The sequence below is a fragment of the Python bivittatus genome, unplaced genomic scaffold, assembly GCF_059951505.1.
Source record: "Python bivittatus isolate LINGU-HERP-01145 unplaced genomic scaffold, Pbiv_v1 ctg000070_np1212, whole genome shotgun sequence".
Classification (NCBI taxonomy): domain Eukaryota; kingdom Metazoa; phylum Chordata; class Lepidosauria; order Squamata; family Pythonidae; genus Python; species Python bivittatus.
In genome coordinates, this window is record NW_028277034.1 from 11,975,927 (window position 1) to 11,995,243 (window position 19,317).

The window sequence follows — 19,317 nt, forward strand, 5'->3', positions numbered from 1 at the left end:
TAAGTAAATTAATGGCTTGGAACAATATCTGAGCCCAATCAACTACTCTGTTAATTTAAGAAGGTAGACTTTACTTCTTTCTCATAAATGCAGAAGGAAAAGAGAAGAGAAGAGTGAATGTAAGGTTTATTTAATAACCACTTTACAGGAACGTGAAATTACTTGTAAATATTCTGCTCTGTGTTTATACAAAACAATGCATTTGTCAATCATTTAGACAATATATTCTCTAGCATTTGAGAACTTTGCTTCTATACAAATTCCTGGGGAAAATGGAGATCAGTATGTGCTCATTCAGTGCGGTTAGGTTTCATACAATAATATGCTTAGTATTTTAAAAGTATATCTTTAAAATATGTATAAGGCTAAAGAATTTGTTTACATTAATCAGACAAATACATATTGTTCCATTAAACAAAACAATCAAAAGAGCTATTCTGTTTTCATTTTTTGCTTTTTCTTTAGGATTATCGAGTGAACATCTTTCTCCGTCAGAACTGGAATGATCCACGCCTTGCTTATAGTGAATATCCAGATGACTCTTTAGATTTAGATCCATCTATGCTGGATTCAATCTGGAAACCTGATTTATTTTTTGCCAATGAAAAGGGTGCCAATTTTCATGAAGTAACCACCGACAACAAATTGCTACGAATTTTTAAAAATGGAAATGTTCTTTATTCTATCAGGTAAATTGCTTAGTGCAGGAATATGAGGTTATGGCACGGTTTCAGGGCAATCTAAATTCCATTTAAGATAATGATTGTGGCTTTTATAGATTGTAGATTGTTTACGTCAATATATATAAGAATATAACTTTGTTTTCAAGATATAAAATGGTCTCTGCAATTACTGAGGATTGATTCCAATTCATAAATTATATGAAAAGTGTAATTGAGCCTCAAAATCTTATTATCAATTTTAATTTTGAAAGCAAAAGGACAGAACTTTGCTAAATATAAAATTTACTAATTCTACCTTTCAGTTAACTGAGTAAAAACTCAGGTATGGGAGGAATATCTTGTGATAATAAAAGTCATAATTTTTACACTCTTGTTCTTGGGAGAATTGGGCAATTTTTCTCCATTAACTTGTGTAATCATGATGTAAACAAGAAGCACACATGGGCATTCCAGCAACCATCAGCATTTCTTTTACACCCCCAGAATCCTCAATAGTAGGTGCAGCCACAATATTCAGAATTTTCTGCATTTTTTTGGAAGGGGAGCAAAAACCTTAGTAGGGGTTTTTATTTCTCAAATCCCCCCAACTCTTCCTTTAAAGAGTTCCTGACTATCAGTCGTCATACAAAGCCAATTTGCATACTCCTGCTGAAAGCCATCTATGTTTGTGGCTATCAACAGGCTGACATTTAAATACACACATTATTTAAAAGTTCCTCCTTTTCCCTAAATATTCCATAGCTTCACTTGATACATGAAGTTTAAGCTACAGTTTATTATCATACAAGACATTGCAAAATACACATGTTGTAGATTGGGTTGTAATGTAAAACCCACATTGATTTTGAATAATACTTCTTCAATACTCCTGTGCCTGTTCAGAGATATTTATTTTTTCAAAATGTTTCTGGATTTGGGTTTCTAATCATTTGTTCTTTATATCCTCTATTCTCTATCAAAATTTTTCCATTGATTGTTTCAGATTTTTAAATCTACAGTGAACAGAGGATAATATTTCAGCTCTTACTTGAAAGGAAGGATTGATTTTCTTTGTAGCAGAAATGGTTCAGATGGCTGTTATTTGAAAGACTGAATATGTTGTTTTAGTAATAATTTCACAAACCACTAAGAAAGAGAGATAGGATTAGTTTATAATGTCTATATTACTGAACATAAGCACAAATTGCATTAAGAGAATACTGTAAAAATATAAAGCCCAGGCACGTTTATTCATAAGTAAGCTTCACTGATTTTATGAGGTTTGTTTCTAAAAAAGATTGATAGAATTGCAGTTTTAAAATCAGTTCCAAGTACTTGGAGACTAATATAAAGACAATTTATATTATTCTTTAAGCACTTAAATGAATTTTAGCATATTATTTTACATTATTTATACACATATGCTGGATTTACTAGTTTCCTTGCATAGATAGGTGCAAGAAAATATATGTGAGGAAAATATTCTTTTTGGTCTATTTGCTTTGCATTCTTTCAGGTTGACTTTAATACTTTCCTGTCCAATGGATCTCAAAAATTTCCCAATGGATGTCCAGACCTGTATAATGCAGCTGGAAAGCTGTAAGTATAAAATTAATCAATTCACAAAAAAGTCATGTGATACATTAACTACTACTATTTGTGATAATATGAACTTTCAAGTGCAGGAAGTTTCTTTTTCCATGTTCAGATTATTCTTCTACAGCTCCCAGGATTCCAAGCCAGAGAGGTAGGGAATTTGGTAAGCTGAAGTCTCAGTGCATTTAGTGGTCACTCAGTTGGGGAATAATGATTGGAAGGACCAAACATTAGAGACTGCATAACATTAGTAGAGAAGAATGTTTCCTAACACTGAATGTCCCCATTGGTTATAGGGAACTCATTAGTTAGGGAGCAGAAATATAAATTATTCAGTTGTTGATCATTTTTATAAGCTACTGTCTAGATATATTATCTTATATATCAGAACAATACATCTTGATTACGAACACTAACCACAATAGCATACAATTTTGTAGTAGGGTCTATAAATTAGAAATGGAAATACATAAATATCACTGATTAAATTAGGGAGGAAAGTAGTATGAAAATATAAGTATTAGAGAACTGAAGAGTGAAATGCTTAAGACTAAATCCCTACATTACTTGGCAAAGGTATGACATTGGCTGAACAGCACCACATGGTTCACAGCTTCTACTGCTCTTGAATAGCAGGGACAAAGTCTCTCTGTGTAGTGAATACACTGATATCTTCTTCCCAGTAAGGCTGAAGACAATGTGTTAAAACATTATATGCATTGTTTTCTGTTTAGCAACTTCTTTAGCTTTGGGAAAACCCAATGAATGCAAGGCTGTTATAGATGAGCTAATATTTTGGCATTTCACCTTCAAAATCTTCTTCCAAGTTGAGTAACTTATCTAATAGTGTCAATGGGTCTAGGACTTCATGGAAGAATGCCAATTTAACCAGCATGTGCTCTTATCCAAACTCATGCTTATGCCAAATGATGTCTTGACCTTTTTGCTAAGATCAAGTATGGCATCTCCTCTTATTAATTTAAAACTTGTGGAGAAGAGTGACATGAGATGTTCATGTATGCCCAATTAATGAAATGTTAGCATACCTGTCTTGCAGCAATGCAGACAGAAGGATGTTATGCCTGTTGTTGTTGTTGTTGTTCAGTCGTTAAGTCATGTCCGACTCTTCGTGACCCCATGAACCATATTGCGCCAGGCCTTCCTGTCCTTCACTGCCTCCCTGAGTTTGCTCAGTTTCATGCTCATTGCTTCAGTGATGCTATCTAACCATCTCATCCTCTGCCGTCCTCTTCTCCTTTTGCCTTCAATCTTTCCCAGAATCAGGGTCTTTTCCAAAGAATCCTCTCTTCGCATTAGGTGACCAAAATATCTGAGCTTGAGCTTCATTATCAATCCTTCCAATGAGCAATCAGGGTTGATTTCCTTTAAGATTGACTGGTTTGACCTCATAGCAGTCCAGGGAACTCTTAAGAGTCTTCTCCAGCACCACAGTTCAAAGGCATCAATTCTTCGGCGCTCGGCCTTTTTTATGGTCCAGCTCTCACAGCCATACATTACTACCGGAAAAACCATAGCTTTGACTATGCGGATCTTTGTCGGCAAGGTGACGTCTCTGCTTTTTAATATGCTATCTAGGTTTGCCATAGCTTTCCTCCCAAGGAGCAAGCGTCTTTTAATTTCATGGCTACAGTCTCCATCTGCGGGGTGATCTTGGAACCCAAATAAATGAAGTCTGTTACTGCTTCCATTTCTACCCCATCTATTTGCCAGGAATTGATGGGTCCAGATGCCATGATCTTAGTTTTTTTAATGTTGAGTTTCAAGCCAGCTTTCGCACTCTCCTCTTTCACCCTCATCAAGAGGCTCTTTAGTTCTTCTTCACTTTCTGCCATTAGGATGGTATCGTCTGCATATCTGAGGTTGTTGATGATTCTCCCTGCAATCTTAATTCCGGCTTGTGATTCTTCCAGCCTGGCATTTCTCATGAGATGTTATGCCTAGCTTTAAATAATGCTTTCTCAGCTTGGGAAAAGTGAGAATGCATAAATAATGTGCTGGTTCCCATATAAATTAACAACCCAAATTCTATTATTCTGGGACAACCTATTTACCTCAGCCTGATGCTCCATATCATTCAGTCTTTGGCTTAATGTTTTCTTAGCCTGATTGTATCTTAATGACATTAAAAATGGTGGCTAAAACTCATATGATGCAAGCTTCTGCTGTACCAGCAATTTCTAATTTGAGGGAAAGGTGGCAAGCCTGAGGGGAAAACATTTATTTTTCAGCCAATAATTAGCCATCAGACTCCAAACTCATACCTGAATTTTAAGCATTCTTGTATCCAAACTAACCTTGGGTAATGGCTGTCCCATCAGGATAGCAAATATGGCTCTCAATAATTTTGTTTGCACTTAGACCAGTTTGTCCGTCTTGGTGTAAATTGCCACCTGCACCCCATTTAGTGTTTGGGCCAAAAATCTGGTCTCAGAAAGTTTTAATGCAGCAGCTGGTATTAGTTGTCTACCTTTAGTAAGAAGAAGCACTTAATAGCAGTTTTTGAACTGGAGGCTAACTATGCTACATAATCATGATGTAGTCTCAAAGTCCCTTTGGAGTAGAAAACCAGCCCAGGACATTTGAAGGTCCATTCTATTTCCCTCTGTTATCCAGCTTTGCTGTTTCACTCTCCTGGTAAAAAACAGGATTTTTTAATTTTTTGAAATTAAGAACCAGATTATTTCGCTTGTTATAATGAAGTATGGCTGTTATTGCTCTTTTAATTCCATAGGGACTTGCAATATAATAGCAGCAGCTTTTGTGTAAACAAGTATCGGGACCTTACACCCTGTTTTTTTGGGAGCAAGAAAAATAGGATGATATAGAATATTCATCATAAAATTAAACAAAATATTTAAAACAAAGATTAAACAAAGATTGAGCTAGGATATATCCCTGATGAATTCCTTTTTGCATGGATATGGTGCCAGAAGGGGACTCAGGTGAGTTACACCTAACTCCTAGAAAGTGTTTAAATATAAATTCTACAGCAGAAAAAGAAAGGCAACTATAAATAGATATATTTTTAAGTTTTTCCCAAAGGACAGTTCTAGATGTTGAATCAAAGGTAGATTTAAAATCTTAAAAAACTACATACAGGGAGGATTTCATTTTCTGAGCATCCTTTTGTATAAAATGGTGAAGAACGAAAATATGAACTATCATTGACCTCCTGTCTTTAAATTGCTGATTGTTCATGCCCAGTTATACTTTCTATCCAATCTTGTAGGTTGTGATTTAAGTGTTTATACTTTGCTAACCACACTCAAAAGGCTAATGGGTTTATAATTCATTGGGCATTCTTGCTGGTATGATTATTGTGAACCCATATATCTGGAAGATGGCCAGTTTGATCAATAAATGTAAATAGGAATGTGAGGAGAAGCACCCACCAATTTGAATTCATTTTAATTGTCTCAGGTAGGACATAGTCAAAACCTGGGGCCTTACCCTCCTTCAAGAAGTTAATTAATTGAGTTACTTCTGTCACCGAAACTGGAGATCAGCTGTTCACTTGATCAGGATAGGTGTATATATTTTATAGTTACATGCATGTGTGAGAAACTTAATGTTGAATGAAGATGAATGAATGAATGAATGAATGAATGAATGAATGAATGAATGAATGACTATTAACATCTTCCAAACAGATTGAAACAACCAAACTGGTTTAAAAAAAAAAAACTAACACAAACACTAACATCCACTTGTTTTCCACTTTTTCACAGTGTAGTTAAGGTCATCTTAAAGAATCTAGGATAGAATTAGTTTAAGGACTGTTAATCTTTAGACAGAGCCTCATGTTTTTGCCTCTCCTGAAGGCATGCTGAAGGTTGCAGTGCTGGGAAGTAGTATAAATAGTATAGTTAACAAAACAGTAATATTTTTTAAACACAGCAGAATGCCTAGTGATTCACTGAGTTTCAGACATAAAGCAAAACTACTTTGGAACATGTGCCTAAATAGTAAATTGCAAAAAAAAATTAAATTGAAGAAGAGCAGAACTCAAATAATGTCAGATTCAGCCTAGCGCACACTGTAGCCAAGAGCCATTGGTCAGTTTCACCACCTCAGGCGAAAGGTAATCAGGCCAAGTAAACAATGAAACCACAAGTTAACTACCGGCAGGGGGTGGGCAATTAGAAGCAGCAACACTGTAGCACAGCCGGCTTCCCAGGCGCCCCAGGCAATTCCGGCTTACGATACGCCGGGAACGCAGCAATCAGCGGGCATTCAAACCCAGATTAAAACAACCACAAGAAAAACCCCAGGAATGCAAGGGCAGGAAAGACAAAAGTAGCAGATCAGAGCACAATAGGAACTGGCTGAATTTGCCATCAAGGTGAGGGGAAGGAAGATCGCCACGAACAGATGGGCAGCCCAGGGCAAGGGCAAGAGGCGGAACTGAGGGGTAACTGCAGGTCAAGGGGGAAACCCTATAAAACAACTGTAAGGAGCCACGCCAAGCCAATCCTGGCTTTCTCTGTAACCGCCATGCATTATGCCTGAATAAACTACCTTTCGTCTGAACCTGTGCCTCGCGAGGTTCTGTTCAGCACCGAATGCAGCAAACCTTACAAATAAGACATTGTGAATTAGAGAACTATAGAGCAAATATCTAATCAAATTGAGGTTTTTGTGAATAATTACTTACAGTGGAAAAACATTATTTATTCTATTGTATACTTAGTTTACAGTATATGACTAAGCAAAGTCAAGAAGGTGGTATATAGTTATTTAAAAGAAATGTTGGCAAACATGAATGCTGTAGAAACAGAAAGAATTTAAAAAATAAAGCTAAAAAACAATAGGTCTTGAGTAAATGTTAAAGATGATATAATTCAGGCCTTTGCATAAGACTACCAGTTATATTAAAAGCAAAGATAGGTTTTGTGGGGTGCAGATAGGTTACCCACATTTTCTTAGGCATTCCCTAAGAAAAGCTTCTCTTTGTAGTCACATTTCATGCATCTCCTGAACAAAATCATGTCATAGAGAGGGAAAGTATGACCATACCAGTCTCATAATCATTTGGTGCAATGTACCCACTTTGGATGTGTTGGTCCACCCTTGTATAATAGAGTACAACTAGTTCTCACATCTGCATAGGAAATCAGTGCCAACACAACCACAGCAGGTACAGTGTAACTTTTCAAAGGAGATTGAGTTTTCCCTGAAAGATTGACCTGCAGACAACAGGTAACTGAAGTCTGGGGACAGTGCAGGCTGATCGATGGTATGTTGCTCATCAATGGTATTTTGTATGTCCATGCTACACAATCATATCCATTCCATGATGCTATATGGATTGTTTTGCACATCCCCACTATAGCATTTGTCCAATACAACACTAAGTAATATTGTTAATAACATTACTATTGGTATTCCTTAAGTAGAGGGACATGAAATTACAACAGTGAACATTATTTTGTGATACCCAATTACCTAAATGCTCTAGATCTGGATTTTGGGGAATGAGGTAGACATAGCCATCAAGGTTTAAGAAGATGGATCAACCAGAAAACAAGTACAGCCCCGAGACAAAGAGCTAGACATACATTTCTAGTGATTCCTGCTACCCTACAGATCAGACTGATCCTGAAATACATTTGCAGTCTTTAAGGGATTCTGGTTGCCAAGGGCAACTACACTGAAACTTCCATCACATACAGTGTGGTGGAAAACACATCCAAGAAATGCTGACAGCTGGACAGGACCCAAACAATTGTTTATTCCCAAAGTTAGCAGGTTACAGTAAGTCACTCGTTTCCTTCATCCAAACAGACAAAGAGCCTCAAAGTTTCATGGATCTTATATAGACTATTGAGCAAAGAAAATTCAAGCATGTGCAGAGCTAGTAAGACTCTTCATCCCAAAGAAAAATTATTTTTCAATTGTTACAGCTATATGTCAACAAAAAGAAACAAAGGGATTCATTAAAGTGTGAGGACAAAGCAGTAAAATTTAAAATAATGCATGGAAAACTTATACTATCATTACACCCTCATACAATTCACATAATTGTATTCAGAATACAATTCACATAATATTCAATATTCAAGTGAATAGAGGCATCCATTCAAGTGGATGCCTCCACATCCAACCTTATTTTTATTTGTTCAATAGAGAACATGTGATATATTGGGGCATCATGTGATATATTGGTGGCATGGTGACCATTCACCTTCTGGGACAGACAGGATATACATACATAGCAACAAGTGAATAGCACATAAAACAGTGCTACGAGATGTAGCATTCACACAGATATGTGTTAATGAGAAGCACCTTTTCCCCAGGTTCTTCACTTGGGAATGGAGAAATAAATCATCTTCCTTTTGCAACTTGTATACAGGAAAAAATGGAAAAAGGAGAAACAAGCCCAGACTTTTTTTGAGTTAATAAGATGCTTCAAGGAAGAGCTCTAGGCAAGCTTATGCCTATTGCTCTTAATGTTCAGGATGACTTTGTAGTTCTGATAACATTACCTTAAGCCAAGATCCCTTTGCTACATATGCCACTGTTTTACCAAGAGCCAGCAATTAGCAATGTAAATGGGAAAACTTGAGGGCAGATACATACACAATCTTAGTTGAAAAGGTCAGCCTTGTGTCCTTTTTCATATTATCTTTATTCCACATTGCTACTAGAATTGCTGTACACAGGATGTAATTAAAGACACCATTGAAGGCACTCATTTTTTCCTGCAAAGTGGGATCCTTTTCCAACTAGACAGGCCTGCTAGACTCCTTCTCATGCATAATGCCATCAATTTTATTACATAAGGCAACTGTTCCATGTAATCAGTGTTTCTGACTTCCTAGTTTGAACACAGTATTAGGTTTGCACAAACCTTGATCCAAACTGAGGGTACAATTTAGAGAGTGGGGCAGCAAATCATATAATAGCAGTTATGCTCTGTTCTCTCAACCTGACCAACACTGTTAGCGTTGACACTACTGATGGCAAATTCTTACAATCAGGGCTCAGGAGTATGCTGAACCTGTACAACTCACCATGAACAATTATTTAATCTTCTCATTACATTTTCCAATAGCCTTGGGGATGGGCTGGCTATAAACTCTTAAGCCATATATCACTGGGACAAGGAAGACATCACTTTTGATTCCCTTAACGTCAAACCTCCATCAAACATAATTGTCAGCTTTTATTATGTAGGCAAGAATGAACCACTTAAGCAATCCCACAAGAAATCCAAGGACTATAAATAAGAAAGAGTTAAAAGAGGAAGCAAAACCTCCATTACAATATAAACTACCAACAAGACAAACGACCTGATCTGTGGTTGAGTTTGCTATAATCATGCCTCTATGTGGATGTTGTCACATCAGTTTACCCACGGCTATTTATTTATTTATTTATTTATTTAACTCATACCCACTGTCAAACACTTCCTAGCCATCCTCAAATCAAATCAAACCAAACCAAATCAGCATCAAAATATAATACTATTTATTTATTGTATAAATAAACCCAGAAAGATAACACCAATAAAATAAAATTAGTGGTATGAATCCAAGCTCACAGATTTGTCACATTTGCAACAGTTGCCTTTTTTTCACTGCAGCCACAGAATATTTGGCTTCTGTATTGAGGGTAGCATGGTTAGAGTCCGAAAGAAGAAGATGACTGTAATACATTTCTGTCCTTCCTGAGAGATATTGCAGCAGGGGCAGTATATAATCCTTACGTAGATAGCAGAGACGCATGGATAGACGCATTCTCTTAGTGGTGTTTAGGTGAATCTGCCCTGTAATAAAGCAGATGGGAGCACATTGTGCTTGGCTTTAAAAAGCTCTTTTTAATCCAGCCCTCTCCCATTCTAGACAACTTCCATTTTCTCCATTAATTTTTACCCATTAGGTAACTCCTTAAGAATCACCTGCATCCTGACAAATCCACCTAAAAGTACTCTATTGATTATCATCATCCGTAGGTCCCAGTTATCATTATGGGAGCTCATGTCTAGCTTCCTACCAGTTTTCACCCATCCACACAACTGTTCAATGTCTGAAGGCTCGACAGGTTTATTTTCTTTCCTCGCCTCCTTTTGTTGTAGATATCCTTCATTTTATAGTTTGGGAAATACAGTTAATGGTAACTCTGTGGCCTAGACATGTTTCCTCTGAGAATCTCTGTAGACATTATTTTATTTTATTTTAATTGCATTTTCTCTATTTTTTTTTTCACTTATATTCTTTCACTGTTATACCTAAATTTTGTACTAATTATTTTTGAATGACTATGACTCCAGCTGTAGTCAGAATTTATTGTGTGTGTGTGTGTGTGTGTATTGTCTTAATATTTTATTCTGAATTACAGGTTTTTCTTGTGTTTGAAATAAAAAACCATTGCTGTTAACTCGCTTGCTATCTGATATAATAATAATTATTTGCATTTGTCACCAGTGACTTATTTTGAATAAACTAAATATTCTGGTAGGACTTGCTTGTTCTGTGCTTTCTTTTCTAATTCTCTGAATGGCCTGGAACTATCAACTCAAAACACTGCAGCTGTTCTACACACTACTGATGCCTTAATAAATTGAAATAGGAAACGAACATGACTTTTCATTATTATGACATACAAATTCCATTTTTCCTTGTCACTCCTCCTAGATAAACTTACAAGTATTTTAAACATTTTCAAGTCAGTTCTGCTGACTTCCTTTCCATATACTTTTGGTTTCTACCACTCTGAGTAGCTTAATGTCATCCATAAACTTGGCCAGCTTACTGTTTACTTTTAAGGCAAGTTAATTTATGAACAAGTTAAAATACACCAGTTTCAGGAAGATCCTTATGAAATCCCACTTCTTACTTCTTTCCATTGACAAAATTGTCCATTAATTCCTCCTCCGTGTGTTCTGCTTTTAACCAGTTAATAATCTATCAAGTGATAGGCCTTCTTATCCCATAACTTCTAAGTTAACCCAAAAGCTTTTGATAAAGAACTTTGTCAACTTCTGGGGAAGAAGATGGTCCCATGCTTCATGGAGCCAACAATTACAGCTAAGAACAAGGAGCTGACAAGTAGGTCAGTAGGTCAGCTCCTTAGACCCTCTCTAGAGAAAGAGAAGATGTGAGATTGCCTATGTTGTGCTTCATATGGTTACTCCTTATGAGGACACTGCAAGGCAGTGATTTCAGGAGGGTGGGAGAACCGGGAGACAAGGGAATTGGCCATTCTTGCTGCAGCCGCAGTCGGAGCCTTCAAAGGACACTACGTTTGTACTTCCTTTGCTAATCACCTTGGAAATTGCCTATTATCTGCTTTAAAGAAGTTAGACACCTTCAAAATGACAAGACTGGAAATACCGGGTGAATACTTTCAATATAAGAAAATGAAAATGTATCTTTATAAGCTTTAAGAATTCAAAATAAACAGCAAAAAGCAAGACAAGGTTTTGGTTATAGAAAGTTTTAAACAGATTAAGGGCTCAGAAAAAGTTAGAATATTTGATTTTGAATATTAAGACTTTGAAGTTAATTTTAAAGAATAAATTCAGTTTCATGGAAAAAAATATTATTTTCAATATTGGAGACATAACAAGATATGCAACTTATAATGGCATTCAGAGATATTGTTGAGGAATGGCAATGGGACTTTGAAACAACATTGTCAGCTATATTGTGTGTTTTTATGAATACCCTGTTCCAGAAGAAGTTGTTACACCAGAAGATGACATGATTATGGAGAACATGAATAAGAATTTATCACTGGATATTAAAAAAAAAATCAAATGAGGGTCTAAAAATTAAGAAAGAAATAAAAATGCCAATTCAAGAGAGTAATTGGAATAATTTCTTCCTGCTGGACTTACAAAAGAGGCTTGTTTTGAAGTTTTGAAGAAATTCAAGACCAGGGATAATGATCATTCAAATGGATTCAAGAGCAAGATCATTTTATGTAAAAAGAAGGAATATAATGTTGGCTTATTTGATCAGGGTTCAAATGGGATATGTTGTTATTTTGGGGGATTCTTTCTGGACTTGCTGACATCTGGATTGGAAAAGACATTGTGTGCATTTACTTACAGTTAAGAGTTGAGATATGGAATGATGAGTTTTATATTTGTTAATGAATGTGATTATTTTAGGGCTTTGTTTGGACTTTTTGCTGACACCTGGATTGAAAAAGACATTTACTGGACTTGCCTATAGTTAAGAACTGAGTTACGGGATCAAAAACTTTATATTTGTTAAATAAGGGGAGGTGAAATGGTTTATACTTGTCATCATGAGGGTGGGAAGTCACTCTATTAGGTTTTTTTTTCTTTTTCTTTTCTTTTCTTTTCCTTTCTCTTTCAACTTTTACCTTCTTTTTTTGCTTTTTTGCACCTTTTATTATTTCTGTTTTTCTTTTTAGTTTGTATTATCTTTTATTATTGTAGTTAAAACTTTTAACGAAAATATTATTTAAAAAATGATAAAGAACTTTGTCCAAGGCTTTTTGAAAATCCAAGTTCACATTGTTGACAGGGTTAACTGCAACATTTCTGTTGATGTTTTCAAAAAACAAAACGAAACTCATCCTTGAAAAGGTTGGTAAGGCAGGATTTACTTTTGCAGAATCCACGCTGCTGTTCTTTCAGCAAGACTTATTGCTCTTTATGTCTAATGTTTTTTTTCTTCTTTGAGTACCAGTTCTACCCCTTTGTCTGGAACAAACACCAAGCTGTCTGGCTCATAATTACCTGGATTCCCTTGGATCTCCTTTGAAATGAATATAACATTTCTCACAAAGCTCTCCATATAATGAAAATTCAGGGAGGAGGGAGGATAGGAAAGCTGTAGCTTTGAAACTGAAAGTTATTCTAACCAGAATGAGGGGATTCACAAGTACTTTCTAACTGCAATGGGGGTGGGGGTGGGGAAGGGATGTTGAACCAATGTATTACATAACTGTTCCATTAAGTAGTATTCTTTGAGATTTTTTTCTAGGAGCAGAAATGTTAAAAGTATGTTGATGGAGTCAGATGAATGAAAATTGTACAATTTTTGTTGTTGCTGTTGCAAGAACAAAAGCTAAAGTATGTAAAACATTATGAAACTTTACATGCTTCATCCTGAATAGAATATTGTATGTGGAGGATGCTTTGAAAGAAGATGTGAAAGGCATTTCCAGGGCATTTTTAAAACAAATTCTGTTTTCCCTTTTGTGGTTGTTTTGCGATATACTTTGTTGTGTACCTGCATTATATATACCTCAATGCAAAACCCAACACGATTAGATAAAACGTTTGTCTTGTTCCATATATTCTTTCAGAAGAACAAGGCAATTTCTTCTGTCTCTTTATAGCTGAGGAAAACATCTAGATCATCACTGGGTTGCATACAAAACTAGGAGATGGGGTGGATCTGAAGGGCAGTTGTCGTTCAGTTCTTTCTGCCCCAATGGAATAACTTCTCCAGGAGTGTCTATCAGTAGCAGTTTCACTGAGCGCTTGTGAGCTTGTTTTGTTTATTTATTTCCTTTTTATAATTGAAAAGAAGAAGAAAAAGAAAAAACATATAGAAAGTGCTTTAACAGAAAAGTGAAAGAAATACGACAAAGGGGGGAAAAAACATGTTCATATGTCATTGTAAGCTTATGCTTGTGAGAGTATCTAGCCACTTTGTCTTCTGTCAGCCTTTCTTTCAACTGCTTTCAATTTTCCAAGCATCAGCGTCTTTTCAATATCTCTTGACTTCACATTATATGTACAAAATAGTTGAGCTTTAGTTTTGCTATTAGTGCTTCCAGTGAGTTGTCTGTTTTCTTTTATCTAGTACTGAATTTTTGTTTTTCATGCTGTTATTCTCAACCATTTTCTTCAGCACCACAATTCAAACACATCATTTTTTTTTGTTCAGGCTTTCTGATGATCCAATTTTCACAGCTATATATTATAACTGATAAAATCATAGCCTTGACAATACATATTGTTGTTGTCAGTATGATGTCGTTGCACTTTAATATTTTGTTTAGATCAATCATAGACTTTTTTTCCATGAAGCAGATGATTCTTTTTCATGGCCACAGACACCATCCCCCTGTGAACTTTTAAGCCTAGCAAAATAAAGTTTAGGAATATTCTTCCATTTTTGCTCTGTCCCTTGTACTGGGTCGACATTTCTTCTTGACAAAATCTTAATTATTTTTTAATACTGAGCAGCAGACCAGCTTTTGTACTTGCTTCTTTCACCTTCAACAAAAAATTCCTTGAGTCTTCCTCATTCCTAGGTATCATTGTGGTATCATTAACATTAATTTCAATTTCAGTTCTTCCTAATCCAGCATTTTGATATATTTTGCATATAAGTTAAATAAATGTGATTATATGCAGATTGTCAGGCCCAGCCCAAGAATAACAACGAGGCAGTCTGGTCCAGTATGGTTCCTTTATTAGCTTGCACCTAATAGACAGAATCTCACCAGACTAAACCTATGCTAAAGCAACTAGTGGATATACCCTGTGAGACTCGAGGGAGGGGCTAGTCTCAGCTTCTTCATCTCACGGTTCTGCTGCAGGCCGAGGAAGCACTTGCCCTATAACCTCTCCAGGAATGCGCCCCCTCCATCCTGATAACCTTGATCCTCCATTCCAGTATCGTCCTTACACATGCCTTCCATTACACAGATTGATGCAATCCTTTCCCAATTTTGAACACATTACTTGCTCCATAGCCTATTTTAATAGTTGCTTCCTAGCCATTACAGGTAATCCTCAACTTACGACCACAATTGGGATTGGAACTTCAAGTGCTAAGTGACGTGGTAGTTATGTGAATCATGCCCAATTTTATGACCTTTTTTGCAGTTTAGTGAATTACTGCAGTAGCTAGGAAATCATGCAGTCATTAAGTGAATCCGGCTTCCCACACAGACTTTGCTTGTTGGAAGCCCTTGGGAAGGTTACAAATGGTGACCATGTGACACTGGGATGCTGCAACCATTGTAGATACCTGCTGATTGCCAAGCGCCTGAATTTTGATCATGTGATCATGGAGATGCTGCAATAGTCATAAGTGTGAGGACCAGTCATAAGTCACTTTTTTCAGCACTGTTGTAACTTTCAATGGTTGTTAAATGAATGGTCGTAAGTTGAGGACTACCTGTATACAAATTCTTCGACAAGTGGCCAGGTATGCCCACATTTCTAAGGGGTACTTACAATGTGTTGTGGTCTGTACATTCCAAAGCCTTTGTATAAGCAATAAAGGAAAAATAGGCATCTTTCTGAAGCTTCCTTGAGTTTCCCATTATCCACTGAAAGTTAGTAGTGTGATATTTGAAGCCCCTGCCTGTTTCACTCCAGCTTGTACAACTGCCTGTTTTGGTTCCATTTGTTGCTGAGATCTGGATTGTAAAACCTCGAGCATTTCTTGGTTTCTAGGCCAGTTCCTTAACCACTACACCAAACTGGCTCTCTGTAGTTCCTGCAGTTTTGTTGTTAGCAATATTTTATAGGGCCCATTTAATAACACTTTTAGAATATCTGGGTCTAGTTCAGTGATTTAGAACTTCCTCTACTGCTTTTGGGGAACTTGTGATCCCTATTAGTAAAAATCACCTAGAGGCAGTTCAGAATTCATCCCAAAATAATGTACATCTCTAACATCATCACTATTAAGATTAATGGACTGTTAGCCTTGAATTGGTCTAATTATAATTAAATTTTACATGTGACTTATCATCACAATAATGCTACCTTTCTATACTATATCATTAGTTGGATCAGGTTGCTTTTAAGTATATGGTAAGGTTATTGGCAAATCACCTCCATCAAGGTAAAAGCTTGTCTTTTTCTGCATCAGAATTAATACAGCAGATAATATTACATGACTAGTACAGAATCTATACATCACTCCAGAAATTAATACACTTTAAGTCATAATTTTATAAGGTCCATACGTAAATGATACAGAGATTTTTATCTGACAAAATTCTTTATGATCCTACGTATCTTGTTTAATTTGGATAAATATTTGGCACTAAATGCATGTAATTTTCATTCAACATTTTTTACTTTCTTTCCTAGTTGGTTATACAATGAATGATCTTGTATTTGAATGGCAAGAAAATGGTGCTGTACAAGTAGCTGAAGGACTCACTTTGCCACAGTTTTTGTTGAAGGAAGATAAAGATCTTTGTTACTGCACCAAATTCTACAATACGGGTGAGAAAACTATTCAATGTTTTGACAAATGAAAGAACATTTGTAGCTCTTTGTTCTCCAACAATATATTCAAACATGTATGTAATCACAGGGCAGTAATGATTCTTGGCCAGGGAATATTTACATGTAAGAGAAGAGTTTCATAATAGGCATCATGGTTGTCACATAATGTTGTGATAACATTAACTATGAAATATTAGACCATACACAATCCAGTATTGTGAAATAAATAAACTCAAGGCATAATTTTTTGTTTGTGAAAATTGTAGAAATTAGAGAATTTGCATGAATACAAACAAAATTAGGCAAAACATTATAGGTTGCATTCTTGAGAGTCCTGTTTTATAGTATTTTGAAGGTTTTGTCCTCAGTTTCAAATACATTATTCTTTTTACTGGGACACTTTCATTTATTTATTTTTTAATTTGCTACCTCCAGAGTCAGGGACTTTAAAGATGATCATAATGTGTAAATAACAATATTTTTAAACCACAGAGAATGCTGATTCAGGAAAAGAGCTTTCTAACTTCTATGTCATTATGATGCAGTAATGATTCTGCTGCTGCTCCCTTATTGGCTTATTTTTCATATAAAAATGGTTTAGATCTGGACTGCTACTGGATATTTATCAAAACAGGAAATCAAGCATCTTTATGTTCACTGGGAACAGCTGTGCTTTTCCCACTGTTGATTAAAGAAAATGATCATAATGTAATAAATAGGAATAGTCACATGTTGATTAGTGTCCTGATTTCAAAGAAACTCACCAAATTTTTGAATTATATTTTGCATGTATTTTTGCATTCCTCTTGTTTGTTGTTAGCATCAACCCTACAACCCTACAGAGGAAAGTGAGTTTTAGGCAGCCAATTATTAATTATTAACATTATTACTGAAGTGGATCCATCCTTAATTATGTTTACAATAAACCCCTTAAAAATAATGTTATTTGATTTAAAGTCATTTAAATGGATACATTCTATGTAAAATTAAATCTGGAACCATCCTGGAAATACTTGTAGGATATTCTGCCTCATATGCCTAACTTTGGGTACTGTGTAGAATTTAGATATAGTCAGGTTGCTTACACAGAGTTTGATCATTATAACCATGCAATTTGACAGTTATAAGCATGCTATTCCAAGCAAAAATGGCTTAATCACATTGACTGAAATTCACAAGCAGGTCATTAAAAGCTCTTTCTTTTTTCTTCCAGGATTCTGAATGAGAACTATAGGAGTTGTAGAGTAGAGATACAATGAATGAATGAATGAATGAATGAATGAATGAATGAATGAATGAATGAATGAACAATTAGCGAAGAATGTTATAATACATTACAAGCAAAACATAGTTAACGTTATTCTGTCATTGTATCAAATGCATCTGATAAAGAAATATGTCTGGTTCCTCTAACAGTTCTTTTCTATTATAACTAGGCAAATTTACCTGCATTGAAGTTCGATTCCATCTGGAAAGGCAGATGGGTTATTATCTCATTCAAATGTATATTCCCAGTCTCTTGATTGTCATACTGTCATGGGTGTCATTCTGGATCAATATGGATGCAGCTCCAGCCAGAGTGGCCCTAGGTATAACAACTGTACTTACAATGACAACACAGAGTTCGGGATCACGAGCTTCACTCCCAAAGGTAAGCACATCTGAATGCTTCCTTTTTGGTTGATTATGGAGAATTGTCTCTCACACATAGCCATCAAAACTGTTCTTCTTACATTCTAATAGCTATATTGAAATTAATTGGATATGGAAAGGTAAAAGAAGCTATTGTCATCTTACAAGATATATATATTTTTCTAAAAAAGGCATATTATTGCTGCAAGTTTTATGATACCGTATGGATTACTATTTACTTTTGTAATATGGCTCTGTGTGTCCTTCTGTAATCTTAGCTATTATTGAGAAGTAGCATTAGTCAAGCCATTTCATATCCATTGCCATAAGAAAAGTAAGTTGTTACTAAAAAAAAGTAAATAAATAAATTGTAAATAAATAAATAAAATTTCATTTTTATAGAGAACATATTGTGGCAATTATGTCAACTTGATTTGTATATCTGATCATTCTTGTACTGTGTTGAATGATGCAAGACATAAAGCATCATAAACGGAGTACCACGTATTCAGTTACTCAGGTCAAAGTTTGTTCCCTTGTACTATGAATAAACTGTGGTGATTACTTCAGGTGATCTAACATATTTCTGCTTAATATGGAATGTCATGGTAAAGTCTAAAGATACTGCTCTGAGTGTAAAAGGCCTTTCCAACAATGTTGCTTTTAAGATGTATACATTTTTCTCTTTTACCCTTCTAATGTAGCTAACTCTGACTATGATTTGGGCACATCTTCTTCCCTTGAGATTTGGAGACATTACACGTCCTATCTATGTTTTTACACCAGCAATCTTCTACTCTGTACTATTTATAGGTATCATATGTCAAGGCTATTGACATCTGGATGGCTGTTTGCTTGCTTTTTGTGTTCTCGGCACTTCTGGAATATGCAGCTGTAAATTTTGTGTCAAGACAACATAAAGAACTTTTGAGATTTCACCGAAAGAGGAAGAAGAATAAGGTATATATGACAAGCACACATTAGAGAAATATAAGCAGCCAGAAAATTCTGACAGTTTTATAACAATGGTAGATTTTTCTAAAGTGATTTGTATAAACAATGTGTTGATCTAGAATGACTTTTGGATAAGGTCAGCACAAAGCATATGTAATCCACAAATTCCTGTGATGTCTTCAAAGTAAGTATTTTAAGTGAAAAGTCTTGCAGACGTTTCTGCAGAATTTAACGTCATCAAAATACTAACAGATTGCTTTGTTATGG

The 19,317-nt window shown here is 35.6% G+C and overlaps 1 protein-coding gene and 1 long non-coding RNA gene across 5 annotated transcripts in view; one reads left to right on the forward strand and one right to left on the reverse strand.

The window, feature by feature from the left end:
- The window catches only part of GLRA3 (glycine receptor alpha 3), a 56,814-nt gene that overhangs the window by 31,513 nt on the left and 5,984 nt on the right, over positions 1-19,317 (forward strand). Inside the window, exons 4-8 of the mRNA XM_088132118.1 lie at positions 466-689; positions 2,179-2,261; positions 16,324-16,461; positions 17,901-18,115; positions 18,910-19,056. Of these exons, the coding sequence (XP_087988244.1) occupies positions 466-689; positions 2,179-2,261; positions 16,324-16,461; positions 17,901-18,115; positions 18,910-19,056 (807 nt within the window). The remainder of the gene's footprint in view (positions 1-465; positions 690-2,178; positions 2,262-16,323; positions 16,462-17,900; positions 18,116-18,909; positions 19,057-19,317) is intronic.
- The window catches only part of LOC148216844 (uncharacterized), an 89,196-nt gene that overhangs the window by 14,736 nt on the left and 55,143 nt on the right, over positions 1-19,317 (reverse strand). The gene's annotated exons all lie outside the window — the stretch shown is intronic.